The sequence below is a fragment of the Tauraco erythrolophus genome, chromosome 1 (genome assembly GCF_009769465.1).
Source record: "Tauraco erythrolophus isolate bTauEry1 chromosome 1, bTauEry1.pri, whole genome shotgun sequence".
NCBI lineage: Eukaryota > Metazoa > Chordata > Aves > Musophagiformes > Musophagidae > Tauraco > Tauraco erythrolophus.
This window is the reverse complement of record NC_141465.1, coordinates 35,303,622-35,327,492: the sequence shown is the minus strand read 5'-3', so window position 1 is coordinate 35,327,492 and position 23,871 is coordinate 35,303,622. Positions and strand designations below refer to the sequence as shown.

At 38.0% G+C, this 23,871-nt stretch overlaps 1 protein-coding gene across 2 annotated transcripts in view; it reads left to right on the top strand.

Annotated features, from left to right (window-relative positions):
* The first annotated feature begins 213 nt into the window (after positions 1-213).
* DSCAM (DS cell adhesion molecule) overlaps positions 214-23,871 on the top strand; it is a 420,787-nt gene continuing 397,129 nt past the window's right edge. Inside the window, exons 1-3 of one of the 2 annotated variants that reach the window (XM_086608220.1) lie at positions 214-271; positions 4,153-4,470; positions 8,811-8,957. In XM_086608220.1, the coding sequence (XP_086464346.1) occupies positions 8,855-8,957 (103 nt within the window). In that variant the 5' untranslated portion in view covers positions 214-271; positions 4,153-4,470; positions 8,811-8,854. Of the gene's footprint in view, positions 272-4,152; positions 4,471-8,810; positions 8,958-23,871 lie in introns of those variants that run through there. The other variant, XM_086608229.1, reaches the window with a different exon arrangement.

The window sequence follows — 23,871 nt, the reverse complement described above, 5'->3', positions numbered from 1 at the left end:
AGTTGAACAGATGTAAATTTTTCTTATGTTACATGCAAACTCTGTGAAAGTTTTCACTTTTGGTATCATTACGGTAAAGGTTCTTAGAGGTGAAGCAGTCTGAAGAGGGACATAGAGAACAGTGGAGGAAGGGAAGAAGAGGATCTCCCTTGAACAGGCAGTTTCACGGTTTACTGTTGCATGCCTTCTTTCGTCTCTTTGTTAGAGCTGATGCTGATCCCTCCAGGACATGAGATCCTACACAGAGCAAGCCCAAGCCTGATCCAGTATGGTAGTTTACATGTGGCATCTTCTCACGTATGTCTTAGTGACACCTCCTTCTGCCTGTTAAAAAGAAAAGAAGGCTTGTGAAGCACAATCCTGATAGGCAGAGATATCAGAAGAGTTATTGGCTAGGCCCTTATAGAAGACCTTCAAGTGCACAGCATGTACATATGTAGGAGCTGCAGCACTCTGGAGACCTGGAGGAAGGAGTGACATGCCAGAAGAGACTGACAATCACCTCTGTACAAACTGAAAAACCCAATCCAGTCTTAGCTATGCCAATAGGTATGGGTATAGCATATGCAAAGCCAAGCCCAGATCTTTTTAGCCATCTCTATCCAGTCTGGTTATATCTACTCAGACTGGTTATACAGCGCTCAGTCTCGCTTTCTCTTTCTGAGTGTGATCGACTCGCAGCCCCACCGACCAGCTTGTCGTGAGATAAGCCAGTTTACTTGACAGGAGATTTCTCAAGTGCTAAAAGAAATTTTGTATCTGGCTGACATATTCAGTACTTTGCTAGGCACAATGCGGCAGCGCTGTCTGCCCTGAAAAGCAGGAGAAATTTCCTTGGCTATTGTACTTTGTCAGTTCTCCTTATCGCTTCAAGTATTTGAGTCTAAGTAATTTTGACTAAACTTGCAAAAAATGTATCCTTCCTTCTCATTCTTCTTGTATGAGTAAGATAATGGTATCTATTTAACCTGAAATTCAAGGAGTGTATCTCATCCTATGTCTTGATCTGATAAACTGTTCATGTGCTCCTTCAACCACACAGGTAAGGGCACAGGTCTTTGCCTCCTTGCCCTGAAGCGCTTGCAGGTGCAGACTGTCACCCTGTCCTTTCAGTTGGGGTGTCCACTGAGTGCTGCTGAGGCACAGGCTTCCTCTTGTTTCCCCCAGGTATTATTGATTTCAGTGATAAACCTTATTCAGGAGGAATCTTTGACTTTCTTTCCCTTGGACTACTAGCTGATGTCATCTCTTTGAAAATGCTGGTGTTCTCTCTCTGTCCAGGCCAAGTGGAGTCAGATTCAACTGTGAGCCCTTTCAGCTCTGGCTTACAGGCGTTGTAGAGGTCCATTCATGTAGAGCAGGCCTTGCAATTTTTAGCCATTGTTCTGATGACAAAATAGTCCAAAAGCCTTATTTTCTGAATAGTATTTAGGCAGCTGGTAGAACCTACCTGATTTCCCCTCCCTCCCCCCCCCCTTCTATTCTTACATTTTTTTATTTTTTCATTTTAATTCTTCAAGTATTTCTCTACACACTTTTGTATCTATAACTTTCATCAACTTTGCCTACTGCTCTCCCTTGCAGTTTTTAGTCTGAGCTTGCTTCTGCTTACTGTAAAAGATAGTATTTAGTTGGATCACTATTTTACCATTAAGTAACGTATACTTACATATCATCTTTGGCTTGTCTCAGTTTCCATTAGATTTTAATATATCACTTGTTCTGTTGTTCAGCTAATCGTTTTCCTCCTATGGAAGGTTGCAGAGATAATAAAAGATTCTGAAATTCCGTTTCTGTGGTTGAATGTATCTAAGTAGCTTACACATTGTTTTCCACCACAAAACGCATCTGGATTGTCAGCATTGTGTGTGTGTGTGTTACAGCACTGCAATTATTTTCCAGGGATCTTAGTGTGTTTGTGTCTGCCATTAAGATGAATGGGTACCAGATGCTGTTTTAAAATAAAATAAAGCACTATTGTACAGGCTGATGGATGGAAAGTTTGTCAAAAGTAGTGCAAGTTTCTACAGGGGATACAAAGCAGCTGGAAAAATTTGTTGTTATGTGCTGCTAGTATGAGTCTCTAGTTCAGCTGTGCTGCATTTTGATTAGAAAGTTAGATTCTATGAAAATGTCAAGCGTAGTTCCTGATATTCTCTATTTTTATGTTATTTGCAATTTGTTATTCACCTCTTTAATCTTGGCCAGAAAATCTACTATTTTTATGTGAATGTCTGTTAAGAAGCAGTATAGCATAATAAAAGTTGGCAAATGCGAACTGTATTATTACTTCTATGTGAATGTCTTGTTGGCCAATGGAAATTAAAATGCCCTGTTGATTGTTTCACTTGTATTTGTAGAGAATAGCTTGTACAGCAGATGAACAATGCCAATTTCTTTTTTTTGGTTCTCTATTATGTTAGCGACAATACCATTCTCTGCTTCAAAGTACGACTATAATTAGAAATGTGATTATGTAAAAGTGGCACCATCTTATTCAGCCCTGCTTCTTCCTATGTTTAGTCCTATTATGCCTATTTTTGCTTTCCAGATACCCAGGTTTCAACTCGGGCTGTGCCAACTAGGAAGAATTTGTTTCTTGCAAGGGACTTTATTCTGTACTAGCACCTGTCTCATCTGTATGCAGGGACTTGTCAGCTCCAGAGCTTGAAATTTCTTCTTTCTGAATCGCCAAGTGCCTTTTATCCTGCTCTGCGATGCCCGTTATTTGGCTGCCTCTTGCATGCCAGGTGTCTTTCCCCATTGCTTTGGGAGAGTCTCTCTTACTTTTTTCTTTCTAGGGATTCCCAGAGCCAGTTCCACTCTCTTCTGAGGTGGTCTCTCCTGATGGTCAATACCAATATGGTATTTAGAAGGTGGAAAGATAATTCTCTTCTATCTTCTCAAGATGTCAAAAGAGAGAAGGAAAAAATAGTCCATTTTCTGCTCCAAGCTACCATAAGGTTCTGGCAGAGGCAGACAAGGCACTTCATGACTTAGCGTTGGAATCGCAAGCTGTTTCTGCAGGACAGTAGCACCCATCTTGCACAAATGAAGGCTAACCTTGAAATCTGTCTCATCAATGCTCTTGTAGGCCTGATGCACTATGGGCACCTTTTCAAAAGCCAATCCTTACCAGGCTTGCTTTAGAAAATCATGTGGAGTCTACTGCATTCAAGATATAGTGAAATATGCAAGTTTCTGTGTCTACGTCAAGCGAAACTGGCAAGTTTTTTTTACAAGTGAACAGTATATGCAAATGTACAGCAGAGTGGTGATATTAGTAATGTCTCCTACCATTTCTTGGAAAACAAAAATCGTGCTTTATGCTGAAATGCTCTCAGATAGAGAGGGTTAGGAAGGCATATTGGGTGAAACGTTGGGGAACCTTCAAGGCCTTCAGATAACAGCTGAATAGCCCATGGCAGAAACATTCAGGAGAATGAGGGCTAATCTTGCGCTTGACCAATACTGACTTTTTTCAGTGTTAGATAATCTGTGGTTTAAGGTTGAGAGGGGGACTACAGTCGCATGGACGGCAGAATCGAGATTGCCATAATTGTTCTTTGTACATGAGTTTATAGGTCTTTGTTAGAAAGACCTGACCAACTTACATAATGTATTCACAAAGTTCTATCTGTATTAAGTATAGGTATGTGTTATTATTAAGGAATTCTGGTGGTTTTTTTCATTGTTTGCTCAGTTCTTTTTATTACTTTATAAATCATTTTGCCATGGAAAGACCATAAATATGAATTTATAAATGCTAACAGAAACTGCCTATGTTCCAGGCAGAAATTTAGTTGCTAGAAATTTCATGGAAATAGATTACTGCTGGATTTTTACTGGCCTTACAAAGAACATTGCATCAGAAAACGTAAAAGCGATCAGATCTGTTTCAGTTTACACTACAAAGAAAGGGATTTCCCATTTTACTTTCGGATGTAAACCACTTACTGTGTTTAATCTGCTGATATTTTCTTTTAAAATGAGAAATATTTTATCAGAGCTTGCATTAGGATCCAAATGTTTTGACTACCTTCCCTAGGCGTTGCGTTTGATTTTGTGGCAAGTAACAGTCAAAATTGTTTTGTGTGTAGCTGAAATTTCTTAGGTTTTTACAGTCTGTTCTTTTTCTTTTTTGTCTTGTAGTTTTCAGTGAAGATCTACACGCCAGTCTATATTTTGTCAATGCATCTCTGCAAGAGGTAGTGTTCGCTAGCACCACAGGGACATTGGTACCCTGTCCAGCAGCAGGGATTCCCCCTGTGACGCTCAGATGGTATCTAGCAACGGGCGAGGAGATCTACGATGTCCCAGGGATCCGCCACGTCCACCCCAATGGCACTCTCCAAATTTTCCCCTTCCCTCCTTCAAGCTTTAATAACTTAATCCATGATAACACTTACTATTGCACAGCTGAAAATCCTTCAGGGAAAATCAGAAGTCAGGATGTTCACATTAAGGCTGGTAAGTACAATCTTTTGTTGGGTTCAAATGAGCTTGAGGAGGGAGGAAACTCGGGCGTTTCAGACAAAGAGTAGCAGCAGCTGTGAGTCAAAGGAGATCGACCAGAAGTGTAACCTCTGGTCTCTTCAAAATATTAAGAAAAATAGTGATTTCTTCCCTCTCCTCCTTGATTTGATTTATTCTGGTGGTGAAAAGTTAGTTTTCCGAAGATCATAACCAGTTAAGCTTCTGCACAAGCATAAGGAAAAATGAACTGATAATGAAATAATTAATCAGATCATGCTTACTCATTAAAGAGCTGTGAGAGAAAAAGATGCAGTCTTTGGATTTTGTGTAGGGGCTGGAAGAAAAGAGAAATGCTTGCCTAATTGCATCTCTTCTCATTTGCTTGTATTCAGTTGTGATTTGTTTTGAGAGAGAAACTTGTTTCCTGTGTAAGGATTCAGCAACCGATGTTGGTCCATAGGCAGTTCTTTAAACTAAAAGATGCAAATGAGCATAATAGTTTTGCGTCTGTTTTCTATACTGACTGTTTGCAGACTGGGTCAGCAAGAGGAGAATTAGAGTGGGATCAAAATCAGGCCTTTTGTTACAACACATAAACACATGATTGCATAGTTTTTGAAGGTTTTGTCTACCCACTTCAGTTAATTAAAATATTCAAACAAACAAACAAAAGCTAGTCTGAGAGCCGACCCTTGGCTACTGCAAATCCTCATAACTTCTTTGTTGTCGTTGAAGCTATGCTAGTCTCTTCTCAGAAGTATCTTTCCTTTGGAGATATGCCTTCACAGGAATTGTGTAGGGAAAACTCTAGATGGTTAGCAAATAGATTTGTCTGTGACTTTCTTTAAATAAGCGAATGTATTCTCCTCTTCTTAATGATAAATTAACATACAGAGATCTGTAGTTTGTAGACAATTAGAAGGCAAGAATAAAAAGCAAGTTTCCATGAAATTCATGTGTCTTGTTAAAATTTTAGTCTAGAAAAGTGGGATTTCTTGCACAAGAAGTGACTAGTAGAAGCAAGTTCACTTGTTACGTACGTACATGTGGAGTTTCTGTAGTGTTCTATGCTTCTTCTGAAAACACTTAGCTGTCCACAGATCAAAAAAAGTTTGAAAACTAAAGATTCATAAAAATACATAGTAACCAGCTTTATGTTTGGAACTTGGTTCTGGTTTTTGTGCTTTTGGTTTTACTTTAAGAGGTTTGTGGACAAGTTGTCTGGTAGAATTATATTTAGAGAGAACATAATATAATTTTTATATTTATCTATGAAACCCCAAAAGAAGTCTTTCTCTTCTGTTTGAGAAATAAACCTTGCAGATGAAAGAAGCATCTGAAAAAAAGGCTTTGCTCATAAGCTAACAACTCTTTTTGACCAAGTCAGAAATGTCCCTTTTCCTTCTCATTTTAGCCTTTTATCTTGGATCCATTCATTTCTCAATATGATTCAATTTTTCAGTTAATCTGAGGTTTGGAAAACAAGTTAAACAAGTCCCCTTCCTTCCTATGAACTGATACCGTGTGTCAGAGCTGTCATTGTGCTTTATGACAGACAATAGCTATTAGAGAGTATCTTTTCCAAAGGCTTGTGTAATCTCCCAATCATAGGAAAATACAATTTTGAGTCTTCTGTGCATGGCAGCAAGTGTATTTTATGTTCAGATAAAAAACCCTGTGTTGCTCAGATATGAAGCGATAAACTTCATTTGTTTGTATATTACTTAAAATTACATTTCTGTTCATGTGAAATCTGTACACACTTTCAGATTGGCCCTAATTAGCACAATTTTTGGGGGGTCTTTTCTAATCTCTTTTTTCTCCTCCTTCTGCCAGTGCCCTCCAACACCAATAGAGTTTCATAGGAATACAGAAGTAATCATAGCACAGTCATATTAAGATTGATGTAGCTCTGCCCACTCTCACAGTCAGCTTGAAGAAGTCTGAAGCTCGTTTACCTGCTTCCTCAGAAATATAGGTAGCAGATATAAGGGTTCCAGCTTACAGATGATTACAATTGTGGTTTTGCATGTAATTTTGCATATAATGCAACACACATCCCCAGCCCCCCCAAAACCATAGCTCCCACACCCAGACATCCAAACTCAATCTTCTTCCAAGCCAGTCCCACATGGTGGGAGTAAAGGTGCATATCTCTATTTCATCTGTAGGCTTTCCTGTGTAATCATGGCAGAGAAGAATATATCTTTTTAGCAATGTCTGAAATTCTCATATAAATTCATGACTTGGGGACTTGGGATTTAAAAAAAAAAAAGTAAATCAGCAAGTCATTCAATGGAACTGGCAAAACTATGATCTGGAAATAACTGAGAGGCCTCTGAAACCAGAATAACATAAACTTTTTAAGCAAGGAAATGAATAATCCTCTTTCCATTTTTTTGTGCCTCACATATGGTTTCTGTGTTTGCTTTTACTGAAATAATCAACTGGATAGATTTTAAAAATGGCCAACTGTTCTGAAAAAATACAAATACCTTTAGCAGTGCGTTAAGATATTGCTGCTAAGCCTTTTCTGTAAATGATGGTTGGTGCACAAGCATTAGACAAAAGTCAGCCTCATTAAGATGATGTATGTGCCGTTGCCTCCAGTGTAGAACAAGATTAGGGGGCTGCTTCATCAAAGCGCAGCTAGTGTTGTAAAGTCACTGCATTGAAGGTGCTTATAATATCAGTTCAGCACTTATAACAAGGTTAAGAAACTTAACCTTTGTTTAAAAATAAATTATTGATTTTTTTTGAAGTAATCATGTCTGTCTTCTATTATAAGATGGATTTGTTTTGATTTTTAAAAAGCTGTTTACTTTATAGATTTATGTACTTTTGGTTAGAGTTCTTAACTGTTGTATTTCGACAGTCGTGTTTGGGATGGAGAACTTCAGTCTTCCTTTATGCAGTGGTAGCACTGGACCTGAAAATTGATGCTCTTTGCATTTGTGAAAACTACAGTTATGTTTCAGTACTCTGCCTTTTTTCCTTGATATACGCTATAAGTGGGGCTGACATTTAGAAATTCCAGTGCTCTTGGTGTATAGAAATACTTTTGTAAACTCTGCAAAGGATTTGTTGACTCTTAAATCTAGAATCAGTATGCTTAAATGTAATTGGTAGAGCTTTGTATATGTTTCTGGGCAGGATATATAGGCAAGAAATGTCACTATAATGCTGCAGTTCAGCATTGCTGAATTGGTTACGCTGCTGCACCGGGGTTGTTCTTACCCTCAGGCGTATACATGCCTCAGACACAGATGTCATTTTCCAATACGTTCATCTTTATTTTCATTGAAACTCTTTGTCATTTCAAGATATATAACTTGCTTTGCTGCCCCAAGATATGTAACTAAGTTGGCTGTGGTGATTTCCTTTTTTGCACCTTGACCTTATGGTCCTGTGGAAAGTCTATGTTCCTGCTTGTCCTTCCTTTCTTACTGTTTACTTCTTGTAGTAGACAACATCTGTTTCTTCTCTGCTTCACCATCTTCTCCATTAACTGGTGCTCACCGGATTTTTCACCCCTCATTCCCCATTGAACTGTTTCAGTGCCAGGATTTTCCTTTGTTCCATTCTCCTACCCAGTGCAACTTCATCTCAGCAATATTAGTTTGGTGTGAAGGATATGTCCAGTTGTTCTTTTCTCTTTGTTCATTAAATCACTTCTTCCAGATGCTAGACAAATCATATCCTGGATCCCCTCATGCTGATTTTAGTACAACTCTGAATCATAGTTTCTGTTTTCTTACCATTAACCTATTTCTTTCAGTGTTGGTCAATCGAATGTAGCTCTTACCTTGCCTACTATCATTCCTCTGTGTGTCTGAGCTTTTTCTCTGGCTGTCACCTCCATTGATTTTCTCCTTCGGTTCTCACTTCTTCAAAATCCTGAATGACACTGACCTTCTCTTCTACCCTCTGGATGTCTAATTCACACACAGTACTTGCATGTACTTTGTACCCTTTGATAGAGTGGAAAACAATTTCTGATGGGAAACTAGATGAGCAACAGAAGACATAACACCATTTACGCATATAAAAACGCATATTATGCGGTTTTTACAAAAGTCTTTCTCTTTGCCCTCAGAATTAGGTAGGGGAAGAACACAGAAATATGGCGAAATGCAGATTTTGAGGAAACAAAAGGATCTGTGAATGGTTTTGTATTAATTTGCAATCAGCCTTTCAAAACTGTATCATTTACTGAGGCAAAAGAATTCGCAATCTGAGTAACCTTCTTGGGGGAACTTTGCAAGGTTAACCAAGGAAGTGGATGGGATGTGTGATTATAACTTGTTTAACGAAACCTCCTCTTCTGTCTTCAGTTTTACGGGAACCCTATACAGTCCGTGTGGAGGACCAGAAAGCCATGAGAGGCAATGTAGCAGTGTTCAAGTGCATTATCCCCTCCTCTGTGGAGGCATACATCACTGTTGTCTCATGGGAGAAAGACACAGTCTCGCTTGTCTCAGGTAGGCTGTTATGGCTTTCTTTTCCAATTATCTATGGCAGCTATGGTTCTTGTTTTTTTTTTTTTCCCCCTCAAATGCCTGATGTTTACTTTGAGTCAATTATAGCTGAGCGGTATGTCATCCTTCCAGTAACGTATTTCACATTAGCATTGCTGCATCCCTGTGACTGTGTGTGACATGAAGGTTTTAGACAGCCCTGCTTTTTCTAGCATGCTTGAGGGGAAAATAACATGTTTTTTGTTTTATACCAGACATAAAACCAGCTCCCTGGTGCTGTGGCAATGGGTTCACGTTTTAACTTTGATAAGGAACTCCTATGTGCCAAAGAAATTTGAGTGTCATAAAGCATGTGTTGGGTTGTAATTGTTTTTCAGTAGTAATGTTACTCATGGATTAGAAGAAATCCCGAGTCTAAATTTGTTTGGTTATGTTTAAATGAAGTATGTAATCGATATGTATACTTTCATAACGTTTTAATCTCAAATATCTTCACTGGTAACAGTGGAGGCTTAAGGCACAGTAAACTGTGCTGTAAGCTCAACATATTGAAGTGAAACAGTCTATTCTAAAGCAATTATATGCATTAATCTATTTACCGACAAAGTGAGGAAATATGAGGCATTGTTCAGGAAGTACAGGGAATTCAGACAAAGAATACCCAACGTTTTAAAGCATAAACATCGTAAGAAATTCATGGGAGAAAGTATATGTGGGAAAAATATTTTCAGTATAGCACATGTTTAAATTATATATTACACACAGTGTAGCTGTTGTTACACATACGAATGATTTATGTGTGCAGAAATTTGAAATATATTCTTCCAGGGTAACGCAGAATGGAAAAAAAAAACCCAGTATCAGTTAAATGTTGCTGCAGAGTGTATTTAAGAAGGTGTGTGTGTTTATGATCCTACAACATGTGGAAATGTTATTGTACTTCTCAGTATATTAATAATCTTCTCTTTCTGACAAATGTGGCATTGATAGAAGTATCTATGTTTCTATATGACTTATTAGATATTTTATTTCTCTCTGTGTTTTATCGATTCCTTATATAAGCTTGTTTGTCGTTGTTGTGGTTTTTTTTTTTTTTAATTTTAAATATATTTCAAATATCTTTCTAAGGATTTGGTAGTGATGATCAGTTGTCCTATACTCCTGTGCACTGTTTAATCTTGGTAAATCCGCTTCCTTGTTATGCTCTTGGATTTTGATATGGCATGTTGTTTTTGTCATTGAGCAATTGAAAGCGAGTGTGTTTCCACAAAGAGGTCTGTAATATCTGAACTGTAGGACTCACCAACACTTCATCCAATATAGCCAGGTCAGAGTTGTATTTAAATATGCAAATAAGCTTTCCATTTTTCCATATATAATGATATAGAACTATGCCATAAGATTATCTAAACTATGTTTAAGATTAGATAATGCAACAGTGGATGGATGTGTTTACTTTGCTTAATCTTAAAATAGGCTACTACCTGATGCACGTACATCCATATCTGTGAGTATTGGCTGGAGGAAAAGAGCATGTATACCTGCATGGTTAACTACCATAATATGTTTTAATGTTTATTCATTCTGTGTTATAAGAAAACATGCATATTTTCTCTGTGAACTTATATTGTGTCCTCTCAATATGGTTTTGTTTTTGATTTAAGCATTAGTACCTATGTGGTACCTTTGAGTGGCTCAATCCTGTCTTTCACCCTGGAATCAGAAGTAGGGCACACAGGTTTCTGTAACTCCGTCTTTAGGGAAGGAAGCGTGGTATTTCTAAAGACCATCATGGCTGCTATTTTAAGTTAATTTTATTTTGGTTAGTCTATATTGATTTTTAACCCCAAACTTCTGGGGGATTAAATTGTGTAATAATATTTAACTATATGGACGTGAATTAATTTTTTTTTTTCCTTAATGCAACTTCTGACTGTGGTTGACTAGGCTACAATCATTAAAAAGCTATTTTAAATTTCAACACTAAAACTGCAGTTTCTAATAATCTCACAATCCTTTAATTCGACAGTTAGAAATCTAAATGGAAATAAGACAGAATTCATTAAAACTGATGCTGTTAAAAATCTCAGTTTATCATATTAGATCACATCACAGAAAAGATTGTTTCAGAGATGAAATCACAGGTTAGATTATAGGTCGATGCTATCTGTCATGCAATGGCAAAAGTGAGGCAGGAAAACATTGCTCCAGTGTAACCACAATGATTGCGAGATTTGTTTATTCACCATTTATACTCTTTAACTGCGGCTTAATAGTGAGAGCATTTAAAAACCAGAAACCACACGTGTTTCATAAAACAATTGCCTTGAGTTTTACCCATAATCAATTTTTCAATAATCTGGCCATGAACTCAAATGGTAGATATTGATCAGGCCTGACTTCTTAGAATGCCAGTGCTGATGAATAGGATGCAAGGTATAACACGACTGTTGAGATTTTTTCTACTAATGATCAATATTCTGAGGAAATGCATATGTTTGCTTATACAGCCACTGCACAGTGTTGTTTTTTTTTTTTTTCTGTATACTAGACCACATTCATTGGTATGCTTTTTATCTTTTTATCATTTAATATTGGAAAACATCAAGTTATGATTTGTTTTGTTCTTGTTTCTTAATATGGCTTATTTATTGGTTACTCATTAACATTAGCAGAGATGAGAGGCATCTTGAGGGGGAGCCTCTATAGTGGAAGAGCAAGAATATAAAAAGATACACACAGAGTGATGATTATCATGGTTTGAGGTAGACAAGGCTTTTGTGGGAAAACTGTGTAGTGTTTACTTGAAAAGAAAGAAAAAGAGAAAAAGTAAGGGGGGGAGAGAGAGAGGAAAAAGATCAAAAGAATGTTTTCACTCAGATGAATCAATTTCAAATAGAAGACACGTAGCCCAGGACTTACAGGATGGAATAGGAGATCCCCTATGATGGAAAACAGGGCAGCTTTTCAGTGGGGAAACTCTCTATGCAAGCAGTCCAACAGAGAAGCTTTTTTTTTTTTCTTTTTTCCTAAAAGTCTTAAACTCTGATGCAATACTTCCAAGTACAATTTAGAATAAATATTTCATGTACCTGTCTATCTGTAGTCCTATTCTGACTACTAGGATACAGATCTGTAGATGAACTGGATCAGCTGTTCCTTACTATCTTAGATATCAGTTCTCTGTTTATGTAAATTCAGCATTTTAAACAAAAAAAAAAGCTAAGTTTTTTTTACTTTTAGAATGTAAAAAAAAACCACCCCACACTATTTTTCTTTAGAAAAAATGTTTGAGGCATATTCCTTGATTAAGATGGTTAGATATTTTTTTTTTACTCTTGTAACAGTGTACTATCTTGGACATATCTGCTTTTGTCTGTATGCTTAGTTCTCAAAGAGCACGGTGATGTCCGTAGTAATCAAAGTGTGTAATAAATCTGGCCGGGCAAAAGCATCTTCTGTTTCCTGGCTGCAATTTTATGTCATGCCTCCCGGTTATTGTAAAGTAATTGGGAGTTGAAACATATTAAGACATATTGCTACAGTGTTTCCAAGGAGTGTCCAGATAGGTCAGGCTCTTTGTACGACAAAGGGGAAGGTGTCCATGTATGGAGCCAGGAACACTGATTTCTATGAAGTTTCGATGTGCAAGGATAGCTGTGGACTGAAAAGGTGTGCATGTGCTTGTCTGTCAGGGGAATAGCTAAATAATTGGGGTTTTACTCCTACATTTCATCTTTCAATGTGACAGCAAATCTGAGGCCGAAAATCTTTTTCCGGATGTCCTCTAGGGGCCAAGGTAGCAAGGAAAAAGATGTTTTAAAGCAAGGCAAAACCAGTTATTTGGATGAATCTGTTCCAGGGAAAAGTAGCAAACCTCAACTTCCAACAACAAAGACACAGAACTTTTTTTCATACTGGAAAGATCCATTGTGGATAATAGTTGTTAGATGAAGTATTCATCCATCTCCACTAGCTACAGCTGTGTTACAAACTCTCACCATAGAGGAGGACAGCAGCAGACCTCAGCAGTTGTCAATCTGCTACAAACGCATAAACTGTATCTTATTTTCCCATCTGTGTCTTCTAGTAAAAGCAATCAAGCTTTCCAGTGGTGTGTGCCTTGCCTAACAATCTCTGAGATATTGGCAAAATAGAAGGACCAATGGTAACTCTGAGAAGTCTTAAGGGGTTCATGAAGTGCACGTTATGGCTGTGCCAAGCTCTACAGCTGTAACTTCAGGATCTTTTCGGAAGATCCTTCTTTCCTGAAGGATTGTATACTGTCAGTTGACTTGAAGCTGAGTCTGAAATTCATTTGAATTGTAATAAGTTGCGTAATGATGTGCAGTTTTCTCTTGTATCAGTAACCAGCTCTTATGCATTTTCATTAGATGACACTAAGCACAAAAGCTTAAATAGTCCTAGAATGTTGTATGACTGATAGCTGCATACAGCTTGCTCAAAGGTCAAGTTTCCTTTCCTCCTTACTGCTTTCCTTCACAAACCATTCCCAAAGAAAGAGACTTTTGGAATCAGCTTTGTGTTGACCTTGTAACCATTGAAAACAGCCTAGGCCCTGTGGGACCAAAGACTGCAGCAAAGTATGTTTTTGTAACAACAGCCATAAAACCAAGGAACGATAGTATTGAAACATGTCATAGTGCAGATTGTGCTTCTGCTGCTGTTGAGCAACCGTGAGGCAGACGGGAGACTAGTGCTTGGCTGGTAGTATTTATTCTTCACGTGCAGAACAGTGAAGCTGGACCGGAAGGTAAAGACAAAATAACTGCTAATTCTGCTCTGGGTGAAAGCAAAGAGCAGAGTCTGTTCATGTGTTAATTAGCCCCAGAGAGAGCAAAGGATGGGTGTGGTTATAGGGGAAGGAGGGCAGAAAGAGATTATTAAAAATAAAGGTCACTATAAGGGATCAGCCAAGAGACAGAAAAGAGGAGAATAAAGAGCAGACGGAAACAAAGAGAAAGGCTGAAGTAATAAATTTGATCTGTCGCCACATTTCTGTTTCGAATGCCTTCTATCATGATGCTGATAACTACGAGGGATTTTGAGTTTTTCCATGTATCTGAATAGCTCAGTGCCAAGAGCAGGATCATGAATAGGTTCATGCCCTGACCTTTCTGAATTCCCATTTTCCTGTCTAATGACATACCATGCAAGAATCTGTCCGATTTATACATTGAGCACGACTGCTTAAAAAAGGTAGAAAAGGAGAGAGACAGATGATAACGACTGTGCACAACAACATATTTAAATTGGCACAGAAGGAATAGCAGCTTTGAGGGAAAGGTGTGTGCATGAATGGAACGCGGTTCCCTGAAGGGCTGTGATTGACGTGCAGATGACAGCCGATGAGCCTTCCAGCCAGCACGCTTTTCATCGGCCAGAAATTAGACACGCTGGACCACGGCTTGAGAAGTGTCACTGGTGTACAATGACCTACATTTGGTGTAATGAATTGCATTATTTATTTACACACAGTTCCTCAAGTCTTGTCTTTAAAAGGCTCAGGGGCTCTTGAATCTCTTTCTACACAAAGGGCTTTTCTGAACTGCTGTGGTTGACAGTAAGCAGTCAATGTTTGCCAGTAGTTATCACGTGGTGGCATCTAAAATACAGCACTGCAGTTTTCGTTTGTGCTGGGGTTTGGAGATTACAGCAGTGGTTCAGTTTACATAGAGTGATCACTGTTTTTTTTCAGCCATGAGATTTGTTCATAGCGGAGAAAAAAAATCTCTGTCTCTTTATGAAGAGTGGTCCTGTGTACAGAATCCCATGTTCAGAATTAGATTACTGCTGATGATCATGGGGATTAAGTCCAGCCATTTGATTGAGGCTGTGTCTAGTAGAGATGAGCTGTGATCTTTCTTATTTTGGTTTGATGTCAGGGCTTAATCATTGTTGCCAACCAGCAAGCATTCATCAGACACTTAACCTATGCCACTGAATGCTCTAGAAGCAAGATTTTTTTCTGGTTTCAGGTGGAGTGGAATGAAAAGTACTTTTTTTTTTTTTTTTTTTTGCGCTTAAATATTAGCAACATACGTAAAATTAAAAAATTCTGAACGTAAATGACCTTCTACCAGAAATATCCCAATGAGATTTAATTTTGCTGTTCAAAGTTGTGATAAGAAACAGAAAGTAAAGCAGTCACACCCCTACATCTGCTGAGCTTCCTTGACTCCCTGGAAAGCTCATGTGAGTAGTGTTCAGCAATGCTCAGGTCAGGCTGTAGGTTTGCTGTTACAGTAATGTGTTTTCTGAGTTTCTTGAAGACATGTGAAGTGCACTTGTTCATCTCTAAAGACAATATATTGCTTCCCCACTTTCTCCTTCAACAAGGTTATTTTCCTAAGGGACTCAGGAAAAAAGTAATTTACTACATTATTTAAGAAAAGTCTAGTTATCTGCATTTTTCCTGACAGCACTGTTCTTTCAAGAGGAAAGTGTCTTATAATTCTAGAAAGTGGAGACGGTAAAAATGTAGCATTTCCAGCTTGTGCAAACATTTTTCACATCCTCCTTTGACTCACTGTAAACTAAAATTGTGACTGAACAAGGCAACTTGCTTACAACTGTTCATTGGAGGACATTTCCTCTGGCTACTCTGCAACCTGTGCTCCGTGTTTGCTTCCTACTCCGTTACTCTGGAGTGTTTTGATCAGGTGAATCATTCCAAAATTATGGCTGTGGGATCGGTAGGATTGGGTGCAAGGACTTCAACAGCTTTGTGAGAGGCAGGTGTTTAGAGTGACTTGGAGGGATGAAGATGGAAAGTGTCTGATGCACATGTCAATCACATTTTGATAACACAGAGGAAAGTGAGCAGTGTGATTGTAGGCAAAGGAGCGGTTTCTGATCATTTAATTATCACAGGGAAGCATCCATGAGAAAGGGAGATGTTAATATCAGAAACACTTGCTTTCCTGTAGAGGGAACATGCAGATTTTCCTTAGTGTGGCTGGATGTCGTGGCTGCTCTGAAGGTGTAGAGTATTGGTGGCTGTTTATGAGAGATGGAGGGGAAAAATTTGCTCTGTCTCACTATGTCCAGCAATTTTAATACTAACAGGGTTCACAAATAGCAACGTTTTTGGTGTTTCATAATGAAGTGTGTCTAGGAGACAAGTGTATAGCAATTTGCCCCCACCCCATTGCTGCTTCGTTTTGGATAGCCCTCCATTTCCAAAATTGGAGAGATCTTTTCCATCTACACACTTTAAAACCAAACAACTCCTCCCTCCCTCCCTCGCCCCACCCCAACACCTCAATCCTCTTTATTTTTTTTTCTAAACCCTTTAATTTTTTTCTCTCTCTCCTTATACAATTAAAGTGAATGAAAATCTTGACTGGGTGCAGAATTGCTTCTTGCACTCTTGTGAACTAGAGAGAGAGAGGGAGGTCATAATTCTTCTTTCTGTGTTAAGGCTTAAAATATTTGGATTTTTTTAAATATATGCTTTTCTCTCTCTTTCCCTTTCTGCATCTATGAGTGTATGCATACAGATATACACACACACACACACACGCATGCACCTATCACGTCTCTCTACAGGCCTGAGGGTCTGTTGGACCATGCATAACATTATCCAACCTGATGCCCTAACTGTTCTGTTTTACCACCTTGTTATTGTTGTTGCCAGCCATGAAGAGGTTTCTTTCAGCACGGTTGAATTCAGTGGCACAGTTAGTCTCTCACTGGAAATATTTGTGTCACGTTATTTTCTCTCCAGATGTACTCGAAATGTCTTTCATTTTCCTGGGGTGAATCCCATTTTATCATCTGGCCAGCTTTTTCTAGCCCCCTCAGTTCCAGTAATATTAATTCTCTCTGGGGTTTGTAAAACCTTCAAATAAACATGGCCTGCATTTTAATTAACTTGATGTTTACCTGATCTTTATTAAAGGTGAAATAAGAGCAGACTGCTAACCTTCGCAGATGTTCACTCAACATTTTTCCATTTTGTCTTTACTCTTTGTTTACAATTCTTCAAGCAGTTCTTGGTTCATATAATTTTTCTTGAATTGACTATTTGAAGCAATATTTTTATTGCTTTGATTTGATATGCAGGATTTTTGGGGGTGCGATTTGTAGACAGCAAGGCTCAGTGCTATCAGGTGTGGTATGAAAAGGCTAGGAGGAAGAACATACTTGAGTGAAGCAGTGTGCTGGTTTTAAGTCTAATTTTATTATTTTCATTTTTGCTTTTTGAAATAGTGATCGTAGCATCATTTTCTTCCTTAAAATCTGTTTTACTCGTGGCTTGTGATCTTGTCACCTTCTTGAATGGCAGTGGGTAAGTAGATGACCACATTAAGCACTGCATGCTTGGGGTTTTCCATCAAAACTCTGTTGAACCTGAGCAAACAGCCAATGAGCTCTGACAGTTTTGATACGAGGGGACAAAATTGATGCATGAGATTGATTTTAATGAGTGTGTGCCTTACTAACCAGAATGCTTTATACCAAACAGCTTTTGCCTGTGTATGTGGTTTAGCTGCACTCTGAGAGGAGTATAGTGCCCAAACTGCCACCATCTGTGATTTTTTTTTTTTTTTGTTATTTTTAATAAATCTAGGAGATACGTACAGGTGACATCTGGAACAGATAGAAACAGTATTTTCCAGTGTTGTGTGTTGTACTATGTGACTAATTTCAACTAAAACATCATTGTGAACTACAGAGCTATTAAGTAGATAAACCCACAAATTTTTAGGGCTGTAGATGGCTGTACAGATGCTCATTTGGTTTGTCTTCCCTGTCAAGAGTCCAATTCTAATTGAAAGCCTCATTAGAAGAATGACTCATTAGAAAGAATTGGAAGTACCTATTTGGTAGGGCTTCTATTCATTTGCTGTGACATCAGTGTCATATCTCTGTTGCTTCACCTGGGTTGCTAAATTGTAAAGACATATTTTAATTGCATGTATGTTTTCTCTTTTTGGAGGAAGATTACAATGAAGGTCAGGTGATCTTTTGGTCAGAATCAAGTGAATTTTTAAAGCCTGTGATCTGGTGTGTGAGCTTGAGCTGTGTAACTAACCACACAGGGGCAAATGCTCTGTCCTGCTGCAGAAAGGTGGTAGATGCAAAGGCTAAGCATTTTATGTTGTAAGCAGTTGATGTACCAAAAAGTCTTTAGTTTTACTACAAAACTTAAAGCAAGCAGATTTCCTATAAAAGTGAGAGAAGAAAGATTGAACCGCTTAGATGTTCTCTCCCACCATCAAAATTGCACTATAATTGCAATTACAGATATTTTTCACTGCGAAAATAGCCTACCAGTTTGTTATTTCAAATCGAACAAACATGAACTAAGTTCTGCATGTTTTTACCATGCACTCGAACACTGTCAGCATTGGATGAGCTGAAGTGTTTACTGCAGGCCGTGGAGACCGACATGATGCCACGCTTTCAACTGGCAGAGGAGTGTGATCCACACAGACCTGTCAACAAAAGCAGGTCAGCAGGATTGAGCAAGGAAAAAAAAAATAAAAATCAATAAATCTTTGAATTAATCATGCAGCTGCCAGAGAGAATTATGGGTGCATGAAATGAAGTATGTAGGTATATATCTATGGCAACTTATTCTTTCCTATCTCATTGTGTCCTTTTCTTTTCTGTGCTTGCAAGTTTTCTTTCCCCTACTGCCCTCTGAACAGCTCTGTGTTTATTCGGATACGTTCATGGAATACTCACCGTTCATTTTAAAGCAACTAATTCAATACGGATCACAGAAATCCCCCTCCGCACTGCCGCTGTTCTCACTGACTGTTGTGCGCACTCAATATGAATTAATACAGGGATTTCACCTCCGTGTAAAACCAAGATCGCACATCTTGTGCAGTGAATTGGACCGAAAGCAACTGCTGCTTCGGTGAACAGGGGAGTTAAAAATTCATGCCAACGCTGCCAACGTCTCAGGTGAGCGGCCGTCCTTGTTGAGCCCTTCTGCAGCAGCACAGTTGGGGGATGAGCTTTGACCTGGACAGGGCTAAATCCCCCTCAATGTGGGCCAGCGCCCCATCCCTGGGGCCAGCTTCCATCTCTGCCTGGCAGGGAGCTGTGGTCAATAAACATCATTACCAAGAGGGAGCGTTTCACACCCTGCTCTCCTCAAGCTGGACAGCAGTCGGATGCAACCATGGAGAACTAAAAGGGCAACTCAAGAGGGAGTAATTCAACAGTGCAGACATGCTTGAGAGGACGGAGAGGAATTATGAATTAAGAGACGCATCCTGTGTATATCTTTGCTGTTTCAGCTCTATGCTGTTTCAGCTCTATGCTTTGGTTATGCTCTCTCTTTCTCCTCTGAATGATTTAGCCTTCATTGCTGTGCCCTGGAGGGATTGTTCTGTATAGCTTCTCCATGCAAAACTTGAGTGTTTTACTGCTGCCCTGCTTCTGGGTCTGGTAGCGAGGAAGGATGGTAAAATTAATGCCTCAGTGTCTTTAAATCTTCATCTGCTCTGAAGACAATGCAGAGGTCCCTCCTCTGTGCCCAGCTTAACTCTCCAGCTGCAGAACTTGGTTGTGCACCGCGGCAAGCATGTCTCCTTGGCTCTCTGCCCAGGGATCGAGTCTGGCTTTCTTCCAGTTGGGGAACAGCCCAGTACTGAATGCTCACTTTCGTTGCAAATCCAAATTCATTTTTCTTTTTTTATCCATGACTTTCTTTTCAAATAGATAGTGATATTCACAAAATCCCCGAGAACAATTACCCTGCTACTTGTGGAAGGTCAGGGCAAGCGCTGTTCAGGGATTATGTATTCCAGCAGGGAAAACAGAGATGACATACAGCACTCTTATTTTTCAATTGCATGCCTAGGGATTTTTTTTTTTTTCCTAAATATTTTTCCTCCTTCTCCATTAAAAGAGAGAACCAAATTCCTGACACACTCGGAAAATACATTTGGGTTCAGCTGTGGAGCTGATATTTTTAAATTTTTGAAATAACAGAGAGACAAATAGACTGGAATTTTCTAGTGGCAGAGAACGTTTTTTACTGCCCTCCCTTGGTAAAACGTCCTGTCCAACTGTATCTAGTTAAATACCATGGTTTCGTAAAGCCATGTTTTTCTGTCTCTTTAAAGAGACAAAATCCATACAAAAGTAACATCTTTTTCTTCTGATGTTTTTCTTGCAAGTGATTCCACAGGCAATACCTGAGTGATGATGGAAAAAAATCTTTCTCTTTGTTTTTTAGACTTAAATTTGGTTTGTGCCTGTAAGACAGTTTTGTCTGTACTAAAGACTGAGAATCCTTCCATATACTTCTTTTTCTCTTCCCATTTATAACTGTTTTTCTCACAATGTTGACAAGAAAGGCATTTGTTTAAAAGCTGAAAATTATTTTGAGGATGAAAAAAAAATAGCACCAACTGAAATCACTATATGGAAATATATGACTATACTGTAAGTAAAATTGATCCCTTAAATGTACAAAATAGTATGCAGACTTAAAAAAATAAAGCTATATAGATATATTCTATGCAAAGAAATACTCATTATAGTCAGCGTGTTCAGAAAGCAAAACATTTCTGTAAAATAAATTGCAGATATGAAACTTCACGAGAGTGCAAGTGTCCCAACAAGCATAACAGTTTTTGCATGTATCTGCAACATAATTTAAAAGATTATGAGCTTATAATGTTTTTATCTGAAACCTTTTTCAATTCATGCTGAATTATAATAAAATATGGAAGCAGCTGCTGATGTGAGGGGAGAGGTCAGGAAAAAGAAAATAGTGGAAAAAAATAGGAAAATCCCAAATCTTAACGTTGTATTGTATTTAAATGTGGAAGTCTTGTGGAAGAATCCAGAGAAATAAGGGGATTAATCATCTACGTAATCCTTTTTGTTCTGCTTCAATGTTTTTTGAATTCATAAATGTGCCGGATATCTTGAAATCTTTTTTGCTGAAAACAAGACATAGATTTTTCTTGGAAATATTCAGTTAGAACAAGAGAAGCAAAACTGATCTTCGTTTCGAAGTGGATGTTTGTGACTTGCTGAAAAGCAATTTCAGGGCTAGGAAGCAAAAGTGCACCCGTAAATAAGAAGACATAGGATAATGCGTGCTGTGTCACAACATCTATTCAGCACTTATATAGAATGAGTGAGAAAAAGAGAACCCTTCTAAATGTCAGTGGTCTAAGAAAATTTTGTGAGATACTGTGTGCATTTTCAAAAGGGATTTAAGATAAAAGAGGTTATTCACTGGAATTTGTTTTCCTTCTCTTTCATACATCTTCTCCTTTTTTACATGAGCTCTGTTTATCGTTAGTATATCTTTGCATCCTTATCAGTGGTTATTCATAGCACTTTCTGGAGCTGATGGTTTTCTTAAGGGTTAAAGAAATTAGGTATCTCAAGCCCTGTAGAAAATCAGGGAAACCTTTATTCCTGCCTATTTTGACATCTCTTTTCTTTTACCACAAACCCAAAGCCCCTTTGAGTTAATTAGAATTACTATCCTAATTTTACATAGAGGATGTATGTAAAAAATGAAAAAAAAAGAATTTTTCTCATCTGAAGAAAAAAAAAAAAAAGAAGCTTCAAGATTTCTTATGTTTCTGATGGAGACTGCTGTAAACCTCAGGTAGGACCTCCTAAAGAAGACTCCTTTACTTGAATCCATGCTTCCTATTTCTTCCCAAGTTCTAGAATAGCAAAAGACATGGGTTAAATGTGATGGAGGTTTAAGAACCCTTGATAATTCAGTGGGAATGTTTTATATTCTCATTAACAAACCAAATACTGTATGTACTCAGTGCTTCACATTTCTGTTTGTGGACTTCTTGTTGCCTTGGACTGGAGCTCTCAGCTCGAGGATGTACAATATGAAGCTCAGTGGAAGAGGTGGATTTGGAAAGCATTGCTTATAAAACATAGTAAGCTAAAAGAAGATGAAATTCTTTGCCTTTGCTGTGTCACTTTTAAATTAAATGTATTATCTTACTACAATTGATATTGATAATAAATTATTGAAAGGAAACCACAGCAACATAGGACCATAAATGTAAATACCCTGAATTTGTGGAAAAAAAAAAACCACAACAAAAAAATAAACCAAAACCCCCTAAACAAACAAACAAAAAACCAAACCCAACAACTTTGTGTGGCTTTAATAAATGAAAATTAATTGTATTTAGAATTGGAAACATATTCCTCCTTCCTGGCTCAAAGTAGATTTTTTTTTTTTTTCTCTCATGATTTATGTCCTTTGCAGGAGACTTGTGGAATTTAAGGAGTTAGCTAAGCATTTTTTGTCAATTAATTTGTTAGGAAAAATGTATACTTGCATTGGCTAAAAATGGTGTCTTCCTTTTGAAAAAGTAATATTTCAGCCAAAACAAAGAAATAAAAGCCTGCAAAATATGCAGAAAAATCCAGAACTTTTCCTTTTTGATATTTTCAAAATTTCATATTTTCCTGGTTTCATTTAAAAGTGAAAACTGTCTGAGAACTACCCATGTATTTTTCTATGGGAAAAAAAAATCCTAGGATAAAAAGTTGTATGATTTTTGGTTGATTGCTTAGTTTCGTTATCAATCTTAGCAGTGTTTTTAATGTGCTGCTTGTTTTTCACTTTTCTCCATGAATTCCTGTTTTGGGAAAAGGAGTAGTGAATAATTGGGTTAATTAAAGTGACATATGGATGCTGAAAAACTCCTCCATAACATCCACATAGGATACTTTCTGTGAAACAGAATTGCCAGAGTTCAGAAAAAAAAATGTGTATAGTCATTTAATGACACCATTTGTCTGAGATGCTCTTTTTAAATAAAATCAATGCAATTTTTGCATTTCCCTAATGGCAACCTATTAAGCTAAGTACATAGGCATTTTTAACCTCAGACACATTGCAGGGGCAAGTCAGGACTGAATTCAATCCAGTATATTAATCAGGAGCATTCAAATACACGATCCTGTGTCTGGGTATCTTGGTTCCTGGATTTGGAAGTACTTTGATGCACTGTGTCACATCAAGATTCTAATCTAAAGGATAATTTAAGCCCTTCCCTCTCTAATACTCGACCCAGTATCTCTTCACCTACTTGACAGTTATTGTGGAACAGCTTTTAATACTTATGTTCGGAATTCTTGACTTCTGGAGTTCATAGAAGCCCATAGAAACAAATTCTCGGTTGAAACTTGGCTCCAAATGATTTTAATTGAAACGATGAACAATCTATTAGGTCATTGAAGATTTACTGGCCTTAAAGTTAACAGGGATGGGAACTCCAAAGCAGTCTAGGAAAGACTGACTGGATGCGTGTATACCATGTGAATAGAACAGAGCGGGAAACTAGAAGAGCAGGGGAAGAAAAAGTGGTTTAGTGTTATTCTGATTTGGGAAGCAGCGTTTTAGAACAAGGAATAGAGCAATCAAGTTCAGAACGGAACAGTAGGAAAATGTGTAGAAGAGATACAAGCCAATATACTGCCAGCAAAAATAAAGCAACTTTTTGTTTCTCACACTGCGATAGGTATCATCTCATTAGTTTTCTGTAATATCACCCTAAAAGCATTGGGAAGATACTGAGGAGAAAATTATTAGGCCAGGTCTCGGCATAACCAGCTGCCTCTGACACAGTCCAAATGTGTCCATCTGTTCCCAAAAGAAGAGAGGATGTTTCTCTCCACTTCGAAAACATCAGGGGAGAGGTCAAACTGTGACTGTTGGGGGATTGGAGGAGCAGGAGATTCAAATAGAGTTGTCTTTCAGTTAAAAACTTTTCATTGAAAACATTTTTGTTTAACATTTTGCATTTTCACACGTTTTTTAAAAAAAACACTCAACATTTCCTTTTTCTCTACTCTCCTACAATATCATGCACCATTTTTTTAGTGTAAAAGACTGAATTTAAACTAAGTTATTCGTTGTAATACCACC